The 12,038-nt window shown below is 38.9% G+C and overlaps 1 protein-coding gene across 1 annotated transcript in view; it reads left to right on the top strand.

Annotated features, from left to right (window-relative positions):
• The window catches only part of ITSN2 (intersectin 2), an 84,707-nt gene that overhangs the window by 12,307 nt on the left and 60,362 nt on the right, over window positions 1-12,038 (top strand). Inside the window, exon 2 of the mRNA XM_074152976.1 lies at window positions 1,438-1,501. Within this exon, the coding sequence (XP_074009077.1) occupies window positions 1,471-1,501 (31 nt within the window). The 5' untranslated portion in view covers window positions 1,438-1,470. The remainder of the gene's footprint in view (window positions 1-1,437; window positions 1,502-12,038) is intronic.

Here is a 12,038-nt window from a genome sequence, read left to right as displayed (position 1 = left end):
ATTCATCTGGGGGGAACAGGTGCACATATGGCTACGAGGTTTACAGATGGCCCAGTGAGAATGAGTGACTTGTGGCCTATTACCATGGCATGATTTTAAATGTTATAATAGTCTAAAATATATAGAGAGAGGATAGTTAACAACTGATCCCAGACATTTTTATTTCTATTGCAATAGATACAAAAACTGTTCTCTACACACAAAGCTGGAGTTCTTGCCAGTTGTGTGATTTCTGTGATGAGATGGGCAGGAGTTTCCTTACAGGGGAGGGAGTGTAGGGGATGTGATATTTTTGTACTTAATATTAAAATCTGTGGTTGTATTGGGAGGTGAAGGGGTTTTTTAGTGGGGAGAGAAGGTTTGGTATCTGAAGAGTGAGTGACAGAGCGGTCTGAGCTGTGATTATTATTTTTTTTTTAAATTAAAATAAAAATCTCTTTTTTGTGGTTGCATCCTGAACAATAGTTTCTCTATGTAGAGTGGAGGATAATTATGTATAAATTTAAATATTTCACTAAAATTACGTGGTGCATACAGCAGCAGCAAGAGCTCACTGCATTGTCTTAGTTCTGTGTTTGTAAAGCAGTCCTTATTGCTCAGGTAACTATTAGTGAATATTTTGCAATTCTAAAGATTTTATAACATACAGGTATTTTTGAAAGGATACATATTAGAAAATCAAAATAAGTCTTAGTACTCTGACTTTTTTTTTTATCGTGAAAGTAAATTATATTGAGATTCCTTTAAATGCTGCTTTTGAGCCTTTATGCAATAGCTCCAGAAAAGGAATAACTTCACTGCGTTGGTTATGGAGAACTGTCTGACTGCAAATTTTTATTAGGACGAGTCATTTTTTTTCGGAATACATCATGTAAGAGTGTTTTCCTTGTAAATTGCGTGTGGAGTAGCGGAATGGATGAATTCGATTAAGAGTTGTTCTTCCACTTTTCTCAGCAGAAGCATTCAGTTACGGAGCTGTGCATTGAACTTTTTTTTTTTTTTTTTTTTTAATTATGATATGCATAAATATTTCCCAGGGAGAGCTGAAAAAGATCCGTCAGGACCCCGGGTCTGTCCCCCTGCCAGGAGAGGGCTGTTCTCCAGGCCATATGTTCTGACATGTTGTGGACTGTTTGTGTACGTTATGCAGCAGTTGCTAAACAGTTGGTACTCTTTGCCTTTAAGAATGTGCCGCTAGATTCAGGACTGCACTGCATACCCTATAAAGAAAAAAAATAGAAAAAAAAAATTAAAAAAAATTCCCCCACCCCCTCGCAAATGTAAATTGGGCTTGTTCAGCAGCAGCCTGAAGCCCGGCATTGTTTGCTATCGGAAGTGTGAGCTGAAGGGGACAGGCATTCCCCCTGCTCAGCGGGAGCGCCGAGCTACGTTTTGCCCTTGTTGCATTATTAATGGCACGATGTTTTTATGTTGCAGATGGCTAAGAGCTAGCAAGGGATATTCAAGACCATGATGGCTCAGTTTCCCACAGCCATGAATGGTGAGTAGCTCGGGTCGGTTTGTTTAGGTAGGGGTTGGGAGCATTTGTCTTTATTTTATTATTATTTTTAAAAAATGCTAATTTTAGTACCTGCGGCAGCATTATGGTCAGTTTACTGCAGATTGCTGCCTGTAGCCTAACTTGTACTATAAGACTGGGAGAAATTCAGTAGAAGCATTACTGCAGTGTAATTTGGAGTACGGATATGCCTGGAGCATCTAGTAATCGCAGATCATTTAAAGGGTTGAGGAATGTGTGACTTGTAGTGTGAACACTGTCTGACTTCAAGTGGGGAATATGCTAAGTAATAGTTGATTAAACTTGCATACCTTTTCTGTTATGTAATTCAGCACAAACTGTGTTTCATTATAATATATTATGCAATTTATTTTAAGCTGAAATATTTGAATGTGTTAAGCAATTTGCAGTGTTGACAAAAATAATCAGTCTTTCTAAAAAAAAAAAATTACATTAAGAATTTTCCTCTTGATTCTGTGCCCTATCTACTATAGAAACTTTTGGATTTGTTTCTGGGTGATTTCCTTTCAAAGACACATGAGAGTTGAAACTTTAAAATTGTTGTGGCTGTCTGTATGTGTTGGAGCTCTTTATTTCTAGAGGAAGCTTATTTGTGAAGACACAATTTGCGAATATGTGCTGAGAAATTTGATGTTTACGTGTTGTTGTTTACAGAGCTGGCCAAAATGAAAAGAGAAGTGTAGGAGCAATGCTTTGCACTTCAGATATTTCAGATAGGGAGTATTTCTCTCAATAAAAATAGGGAAATAGATATAAGAAAAATTATTTCTTATCTCATTTATTTGTGAAGGTTACTGCAGGACTGAGAGCTCTTATTTAACTGGAAAATCATCACTGCTGAGTAAAGGGAAGTGGTTTTTTGCAGAACGTTCAGATTTCAAATTAAACCTCTGTTTTACCCAGCTGTGTCATGTGTGCATAAAACATTTTGTGAAAAATTGGTGTGATCAACACCTTTTTTATACAGTCAGATGCAGTTTGTTCCAGGCTTTGTTTCACAGACTTAACAATAAGAGAGAAGTAAAAAGAGTCAATATATGGACTATAATAGGGAAAAACCTAAATACCAGATTTTTTTTCCACTTTCTTGGACATAATGAAACAGCATTTTTTTCATTGCCGCATGCTTTATGCTCCTCAATTTAAAACAAACAAATAAAAGCTCTCTTCAGGGATGATAACAGATCTATGATCTTTCTTGGCTGTCTCCGGGGTTGACTTATGCATAAACTATTTGATGTCTTTTTGGTTTAGTTTTCACTCATTGGTTCTGGTGGAGGATTGCAAGTGTATTGACAGCACTGAGCGCATCCGTGACTCCGTGTCAGAAGTCTATGTTAGCTTGGGAGAGCGATGCTTTCCTTGCTCTGAAATCCCTTGGGCAGTACTGTCCGTCGCTCTCAAAAGGAATGGTGCCACAAGCTGCAGCTTTTCCCCTCGCAGAATTTTAGTGTGTTGAAAAACACAGTAAGAGAATGCACGTAGGAGTAAAAGAGGTAGCAGACAATTATTGCTCCTCACAGAATATTTGAATGTGTATAGTTTTGCAGCCACGTTTCTTACCAGAATAGATTAAATTTCAAATAAGTCAGATGGGAGAAAATATAGTTTTAATGTGGGGAAATACTGAGCGACCTTGGCTGTTGAAATTGTTCTTCACTCATCTGTGTCCCTCTTCCCTGCTGCTTACTACCACTGCTGTTTGCATTCAAAGTAGATCACCTGCGTCTACCACCCGGTGCTGAGTGGAAACCTCTGACGATGTTGTTAGACCTTGGTAGTGACTTCAGGCAGGATCTGAGGAGTGAGGTTATGCCTGAGGCAGCTGAACCACCAGGCGTTGCTGCAGCCTGAGAGTGCTGGCTGCCTGCCACCCCTTCCCGTGAGCGGAGAGTGACCATTCCCTGTCCTACGAGGGGAAAGTGGTGTTTTTCTTCTGGGGGAAAAAAAATCCTCATTCTTGCCAAGGTACAGTATCCTTAGCTTTTAGTTGATTAGTAATGTAAGGCATGAAGTAGTTTCTATTTCAGGATTATTTTTGGCATTCAGCGTTAGAGAAAAGTGAGTGAAGAGCGTGGAGTGGGTGTGTGTACAAGTGATTACGGGATACAGGGTGACATGAGTTTGATAACTCTAGGGCTCAAATGACAAAGCACGATACTCAGATAGTCTCCAACAAATACAGGTAGAAGATGCTACAACACTTTATTTGCCAACCTAAGCAGAGAAGGGGAAGCCTGCGCAGGGCCTCAAGAAGGACAGGTAACAGAGTTGTGTGCTTGAGTTCCAGTTGAGAGACTCCGCTTCATTGAGGACACCTTGAACTGTTACTCAGAATGTACGTCCACCAGAGCAGGCTCCCAAGACTGTCCAGCCTCATCATGAGGCTGATGGCTAAACTGGTTATTATACTGGCATATTCTTTTTTAATTATGTAGCCATATGTGAACTTCAGCTTGATGAGGTATGTGCTCTAGGGGCACATACTCTTGCTGGATCACTTACCTTTCTTCTCTAAAACCATGAAAGGAAGAAATGAAAGGAAAGGCGTTCCCTTTGACCCTTCGTTTCTGTCAAGGTGACCTTTGTGGATGCCTTAGTAATGGGCAGGAAATTCAAAGCGGAGAAGTAGGACTTAAAGAGCACACATTGATTTGTCTGGAACTCAGGGCAGACCTGCCAGTTTTTACAAATTTATCTCCAATGCAAAGTGTAAAGGTTGTAATGACATTTTATATGAAAAGGCAAGGCTGAGCAACTTGTTTCTTCTTATGTAGAAAGGCTGCCAATTACAAAATACACATACAGCACCAGATGTATAACAGACATTTATCTCTGGAGTCCAGTTCTATCAAAGAGCCGCTCCAGGCATATCCATCTCCCTGGTCTGCAAATGAGATCAAGAATTGCCTACTGAGAATTTAATTTTATGCTGTAACTTTCTGAACATTGATCATTATCTCTGTGAAAATGATAAAACAAACTCAGTTTCTGGTAGTTTATTCTCCTTACATAAAGCTCTCTATCTGGAGAACTTAGGAATTCATCCCAAGTCTTGCAAAAGCTTTTGGAGATAGCGTTTAGTTACACTAAGTAACAAATACCTTCAACAGTTATATTTCTAAAGGAGTTAATACACTAACCACGAACAACAGTTGAAGTGATAAAGGCTCTAATAGGTTAAAATGCACTTCCACTAAATTTGTTTCTGTGGTTGCTGTCTTTATCACAGAGCAGGAGGAATTGCCTTCACTGCCATGGGATGCCTTCTTTACAGCTGGAGAGCGCTTGCAAGGTGGTGCTGTTCTCCTAACTCCCCTTCTTCTGTAGACTAGATTTGTTACAGCGTTTAGTATCCAGGCTGAGGCTGGATCTTGGTTTGGGGAGATTTAATCTTGACGTTCCATCCGGAACAAGGAAAGCAGTATTTGCTGATCAGTATCTTTCACATTGTTTCCTTAAGTACCTTTGGATTTTTTTTTTGTTTATGTTTTTATTTGTCCTTCCTCTTCCCTCCTACCACCTGTTTCCTCTTGATATAATTTTTTTTGTGGTCCAGCAGGAAAATACCTCTGATAAACTGAGGTGCAAAAACTAATAATCGTGACTCATTTCATATGCTTCTCAACCTTTGTAAGTCAAACTGGATTTTACACTCCTGTGAATAGGACTGATTTTTGTGTCCCTGCATTTAGGTATGTTGGAGACTAGGGTAGACATGAACGGGTTGAGTGAGGTCCTGGTTTCACTGAAGTCAAGGGTAAAACACTCACTGATGCTAACTTCTGCTGCATCTTCTCTATTAAAAAAAGTCTGTCTCAAGATCCATGGTCTGAATTTTTTTGAATGGGAATGAACTCTGGTCATCATGGTTCAATTAAAACTACTTGAATGCCACCTGACTCTTAACCTTGTGTGTGCTGTAGATAGGGGAACTGTAGACTCGGCTATCAGCAAGTGTAGATAAAGATACTAAGCTGAATTAGACCTTGGAAAGAAAATACCAGAACTTGTTCTTCTATCTAAAAGAAGGAAAAGAAAAGAAATTATAAGACAAATATTTTCTTTGTCCTTACTTATAAATTAATCCTTCCTCTCACTTTTCAGTGAAGACAGTGGTGTCAGTTGTTACGGATCAAAATTCATATGCTCAAGTCAGAGGAGCATATATTTTCCACCATCACACCCTGCAAAAAGTAAGATTTGCAATTGTGTGTGCCATATTATATGTTTTCTTTAATCCTAACAAGTCAGAAATAGTGCCATAGGATTGTGGAATACAAAGTGGTTTGTTCATATTTAATTATGAGGGTAACATGATTCACATAGAAGATGTAAAAGGAAATCTTGGAAGGAAGAAAGAATTAAAACATGGATGTAAATCTTAAATGGAATAAATGGAACTAGGTTTTAACAAAGGAAGGCTGCACCTTATGCTTTCTTCAGTAACTGAATTTTGCAGACAAAGTGTAACAGATTCCATGTTTGGACTTCATTAGAGAAGTAACTGGCTAAAAGGGAGAGAAAATGCAAATATCAGAATAGGATGTTGTAGTAGTGATGCTCTACATGGATTTTTATCTCAAGACCAGTCTTGCTTGATATTATGGTAACATCATCAGTAAAAAGCAAATGTATGCTCGTTAAATTGGTTGATGACACAAACTTAGGAGTCATTTTCCAGACTTACACAGAATGAACTGCATGTCATCGGTTACATTTCATCACATTTCTGTTGTGCTGTCTTCAGATAGCTTTTAATCATACCATTATGGGCTAGAAGAATTTTTGCTGTGTACTGGGTACTTAGCAGTTGGCTGTGACTAAGGAGGAAGACAACCGGATGTATTAGGTGATCACGTAATAATTACATGATTTGAGGGAAAGGAAATGCATCCTGATACATGATGGGTCAAATATGGAGTACTGTGTGCTATTGCATAAGGCACTGCTGAGACATCTTGTGGAATAAGGGTAGACTTCTGGTTATCTGCTTAGGAGGGGAAAAAAAACACGCAAAGATGCAGTTAGGCTTCAGTGTTATCCAGGAGAAATGAATTAAGTGTTGAGAAAGACTAAAGATATTGGCTTTGTTACCTACCAAAATAAGAGCTTACTGGTTTGGGTTTTTTATTTCATTGTATTTGCTTTACAATAAATAAATTTGCACTTTATTTTTTCATATTAGGAAGATAAACATTAGGTAGGGAAAATAAGTGCAATGTTAGCACAAGGTTAAATTGAGATGAATCAGCTGTTGGTGCAGTTGGTCTGGAAATGGGAATGGTTCGGTCAGCAGTGACGTTCTGGACCACGGTCAAGAAAAAAGTCTGATTGCCTGAAGGCAGAGCTCGTATTTCAGGAAAGAATTAATGTATTAGTGTTTCTTGGAGTAGCAGCAGTCTGGGCATGGTGACCTTGGTAGTCGCTTCCAATCCTATGCTAAAATGCGGAGAGGAAAAAAAAAAGTGGAAAAAAAAAAAAGAGATAATAACCTAGTGAAGATTAGTGTTAGATCTTCATCCATTAACTTAATTTAAGCCTGTTGCTGCTTTGTCTTGCTAAGATTTTACTTTGTTAGTATCATGTGTTAGTTTTTATAAGGTAAGATTACACTGAGTGAGGAACCCAGCATGTTTTTTATCTGGAATAATAATACTATAATTCAGGCTGCTTTATTCATTTTGGATGTCAGTGAGGCTTCCTGGTGTTTTTTCTTCAAAGCATATAAAAACCAAATAAATAAAAAACCCCCAACAAAGTAAGATATACAAATGCTTCCCCAAAATGGAGCCAGAGCCTGAAGGCTTATGAAGGGATGCAGAAACATAAATCTATCACATGGCTGAGCTTCAAAGGGCTTTGACTGTTAGAATTTTCATTACCTTGAAGGTTTAGCTCCAAAAGTTTGGGAAATGTACTACTCTGATGAACCACTTCATCTGGTTGTTGCAATTTAGAGTTGATGAGCATTGTGTGAAGTGGTACCATCTTAACATCTACTAAATTCCGTGTTGTCTGTCATCATCGTGGCCACTTTGAACTGGCCATAGATGATATAAATTGGTATTGGCAGAATGAGTTCAGGTTTAGCCCACTAATTATAATGACAAGAATAAACACGTTTTTAGACACTGTGGTCTGTCAAATGTATTAATATAATGCTGTGTTACTTGAATGAGGAATCTTGTATGTCCAAGCTTTTCAATATACCACATCAGTTCTTTAGGACATCTGTTGTTTTTCTTAAAATGGAACAGTAATCTTAAATCATAATTGAGATAGCTAGGAGGGGTGAAACCCCGGAAGGCTAGAAGAATATCAGTGTTCATGGGACTAGCATTCTTCTGAAGTACCTTCAGAGAAGATATTTTAATAACTGAAAAACATTTGTGGTTTGGTTGGATGTGAAGTTCTCTGTGTGCGAGTCTCAAAGAACAGGTAAGATTAACTGAATATCAAGAATTGTCTTGGTGCTGTTTATTGAAGTGATTTGTTTAAAAGTTATATTATTTTTATTTTAATAATATGTGATATATTTTAAAGGATGTACCACCATTTTGCTCTGCATTTCTTCTCATAACCATAATTTTGTGTTTAACTGTGATCTCTGCAGTACAGTTTTTGTTTCTTTAGGAAACACGTATTTCCTGAAAGTCACGGTTTCACTGTTATTGAAAAGCTCTGCACTTGTTACAGTGAGTGTTGATCCTTGTATAACTGTATGGAAAAGAGTATGCTTATATTTTCTTAAGAGCTGCAGGTAAAATTTGCTGTGCAAAAAATGATAGTGCTTTCATAACACTGTATTTCACAAGAAATCTTCAAGCTTAGGGAAAAAAAATATAGGTGCAAGTTAACATATAAACTGTTTCTCACATAGATGATGTGGGTTGGAAGCCCAGCAGGATTACTCCTCTGATTTCTCTTGTTCTCTATATTCAGACTGGATTAAGAAATACACTGACAGTGCTTTTTAACCTAACCTGAAGATAACTCAACATTCACTAGGCTCACCTTTCTGGAAATTATCCACTCTGCTGTTGCCAGGACCTGTTACACTCGAGGGTCTGTAAAAACGTAGAATTAGACATGGAGTAAGGATACCTGTGAAAAAGGTGGCCAAAGAGAGAACGTGGCTCCTGTGCGAAGGGGAGACTAAATGGCTTAGAGCTGTCTAGTTTGGTTTAGAGAAGAGACATCTGAGTTAAGGATGTGGTAGAAATCTGTAGTGCCTGAATAGTATAGAAAAGGCTAACAAGGGAAATAATATTCACTGTTTTTTTTTTCATAAGTGAAAAGGAGAGCAATGCCTAGTGAAATTATTGGCCTTAAGGCAAGCAAAAGAAAATGGGTTGATTGGCTGGTTGGTTTGTTTCACAAAATGAACAACTCAGTTTTGGGACTCGCTGTCTCAAGGCGCTTTTGGAACCAAAAGTTTCAAGTACATAGAAACAGCACTTGGGGAGGAAAGATCTATGCCATGGCTATTAATGCTTTTTTTGTTGTTGTTGCCTTTTTGGCTCAAGAAGTCTGCCAAATTGCTGATTCCTGACAGTTGAGAAACTGTAATACCCAGGGAAGAACTCTGTTCCTAATTATATTCCTTAAGTGGCCCTATAAGCCACTGTGGAGCCAATAAAAAAGGTCTTTGAACATAATTTAGACCATTTTTAATTTATTATATTTAAAATCCCTAGTGTGCTGGGAAAATAGTACTGTATATGTCGTGGATATAGTTGGCATGCTCTGCTAATTAGTAATTTAACATTATAAGGAGTACTGTTTAAGCAAACTCTCTTATTCTTGCTTTTATTACCTTTGTGTTTTCTTCCGGCTTTTCCTACATGTTATCTTTCTGTCGGGACTCAAAGTTGCAGAGAGGAGGGTAACAAGAATGATCAAAGATGCAGAACAGCTTCCAGAAGAGGAATAATTACATCGACTAGGACATTTCAGCTTAGAAGAGAAACAGTGGGGATGGTGGGTACAGTAGGTGTCACCTTCTCAAGGTCATTCATTTTTGTAGGCGAGGGAATGGTGATAGATCTCTGATAACACAAGAATTAACCAGTATCAAATGAAAATACCATTGGCAGATAACAGACAAACAGAGCACTTTCCACATTGTCAAACAGTGAGAGCCGTAGAGCTGTGGGTGCCAAAAGGTTACTTGGATTCCTTGAGCAATTAGAGACAGGTGGATTTTCCTTCCGTTAATAAATGGAAGGTTCAGGAGCTGCACTGGGGCCTGAGAAGACATCCTGGGAACACACCACTGTGTCCTTGCTTCAGCCTGTCGCTCTGGGCTGAGAGCTTCGTGAAGGAAATTTGGTCTGAGCTGGCAGGGCCGTTACTGTGTTTTGTTTCCTAAATTATCTCCTAATTTAATTTTATTCCACAGATCATTCAGGAAATGCCTCTTCATTTTCCTTCTCTCCCGCCCTTCCTGTAGAATTTTTTTTTTTTTTTTTTAATTTGGTGATTCTCTTTTCTTCTTTCCTTTCAAGTCTGTATCCAGTTTTTCTGTTTTAAATATAGCCCATCAGCCTTCCTCCTAGTCCCAGGCTTCCTCCTCAAGGCTGAGAGCCTGGAAACATCGTTTTTACTCTAGTGTCCAGATAATAATAATAACTACAAAATGACTAAAAAGGATCTAATATTCCTTGAACAGAGTTCTGCTCTGATTTTATGTCAGTGTATGTTTTTCTAGGAGAATAATTTCCTTTACTCCACCTAATTTCAAGGTTCGTTTTGCATTCTCTTGCCTCCTGTTTTTACTGCCTGCATTTCTCCTGGTGTGGAAAGATTTACTAGCTGCTGCAGATGGAAACTCACCTGAATCTTATTAGTTTTGCTGCATTCCACAGAGATTTGCTAGACAATAATTAAACAAATTATCCTTTTGTAAATTTTTAATTAAGTTGTAGGGGTTTTTTTTTTGGTGAATGCTGGTGAGCAGCAGCAGCAGCATAAAAAAAAATCCATTTTCAGAATTGGGAAAGTTTAGTCTAAGCTCTGGTGGGCTTTTTCCTCAAACATCGTAACTGAAACCTTTTTATTTCCTCATTGAAGACTTCTTCATTGAAGACTTCAAGTCTTATTGAAGACTTCCTCATTGAAGGCTATACAGGTTGATATGAGTTTGCTCAAAAAATGCTTCTGACTCGTCCTCAACCGCAGGGTAAGCATATCTTCCATCTTCTGTGTCATGCTGGGAAGGAAGGCTATGGAGTCCTTCACCTGGAGGTGTGATTACCTTAACAACAAATGGAGGCGCTCTGGCAGCTGATGGGGAGAATTTGGCAAAGTAGGCCTGTTTTGTGCCTTGATAATATTGCTTACTTTGAATTTTTCGTACCTTCCATTCGAAAGATTCTTGTTGCTGTGACTTGTTTCTTCTTTCTCTTTCCTGTCTCTAAAATCCATCCAAAAGTATTAATGGCAGGACTAGGGCAGTGATGGTCCCCCTGTACTGGTGAGACCCCTGGTGAGACCCCACCTCGAGTGCTCTGCCCAGTTTTGGGCCCCTCACTACAAGAAAGACATTGAGGTGCTGGAGCATGTCCAGAGAAGGGCAACGAATCCGATGAGAGATCTGGAGAATCAAGTCTTACGAGGAGCGGCTGAGGGACCTGGGGTTGTTCAGCCTGGAGAACAGGAGGCTGAGGGGAGACCTTCTTGCTCTCTACAGCTCCCTGAAAGGAGGGGGTATGAGGTGGGGGTTGGTCTCTTCTCCTGAGTCACAAGCGATAGGGCAAGAGGAAATGGCCTCAAGTTGCGCCAGGGGAGGTTTAGATTGGATATTAGGAAAAATTTCTTCAACAAATGGGTTATTAAGCATTGGAACAGGCTGCCCAGGGAAGTGGTGGCGTCACCATCCCTGGAGGTATTTAAAAGATGGGTAGGTGTGGTGCTGAGGGACATGGTTTAGTGGCAACTTGGCAGTGCCAGGTTAACGGTTGGACTCGGATGATCTTCAAGGTCCTTTCCAACCCAAATGATTCTGTGATTCTGGGCAAAGACATGGCTGTGTCATTGGATGGAAGAACGGGCTTGTTTCATGTGCTGCATCAGTGTTGCAACTCAACAAGTACTGGTGATTTCAATGGCATTGTTTTTCCAGAAGTATTTTGTGCCTAATTCTGGATTTCTTGCTTATACTGAATCTGGATATGGGGAAGGCTCAGGTTAAGCCAAGTCTGTGTGCCAACTTTTTCCTGTAGGAAAAGGAAAGTAAAAGTTAAATTAGCTTTCAATTATAAAGTATGAGTTTGCCAATATTATAGGTTATAGTAATTACACTTTTTGATGAGAAATAGGGAACTTGTTTGTTTCCCTAAAACTTCAGAAAATGCTGTTGAATAAGTTGCCACAAATTCTACAGAAACTAGTGTAAAAGGTGGCATGCTAATGTGCAATTGAGAGAACTGTCATGTTTATACACATTTCCTGATGTGTTTTTTACATTAGTGGAGCTCTAACAAAACTTAAAAAA

This window comes from Numenius arquata, chromosome 9, assembly GCF_964106895.1.
Source record: "Numenius arquata chromosome 9, bNumArq3.hap1.1, whole genome shotgun sequence".
NCBI classification, from domain to species: domain Eukaryota; kingdom Metazoa; phylum Chordata; class Aves; order Charadriiformes; family Scolopacidae; genus Numenius; species Numenius arquata.
The sequence above is the reverse complement of the archived record's forward strand: the minus strand, read 5'-3'. Positions and strand labels throughout refer to the sequence as shown.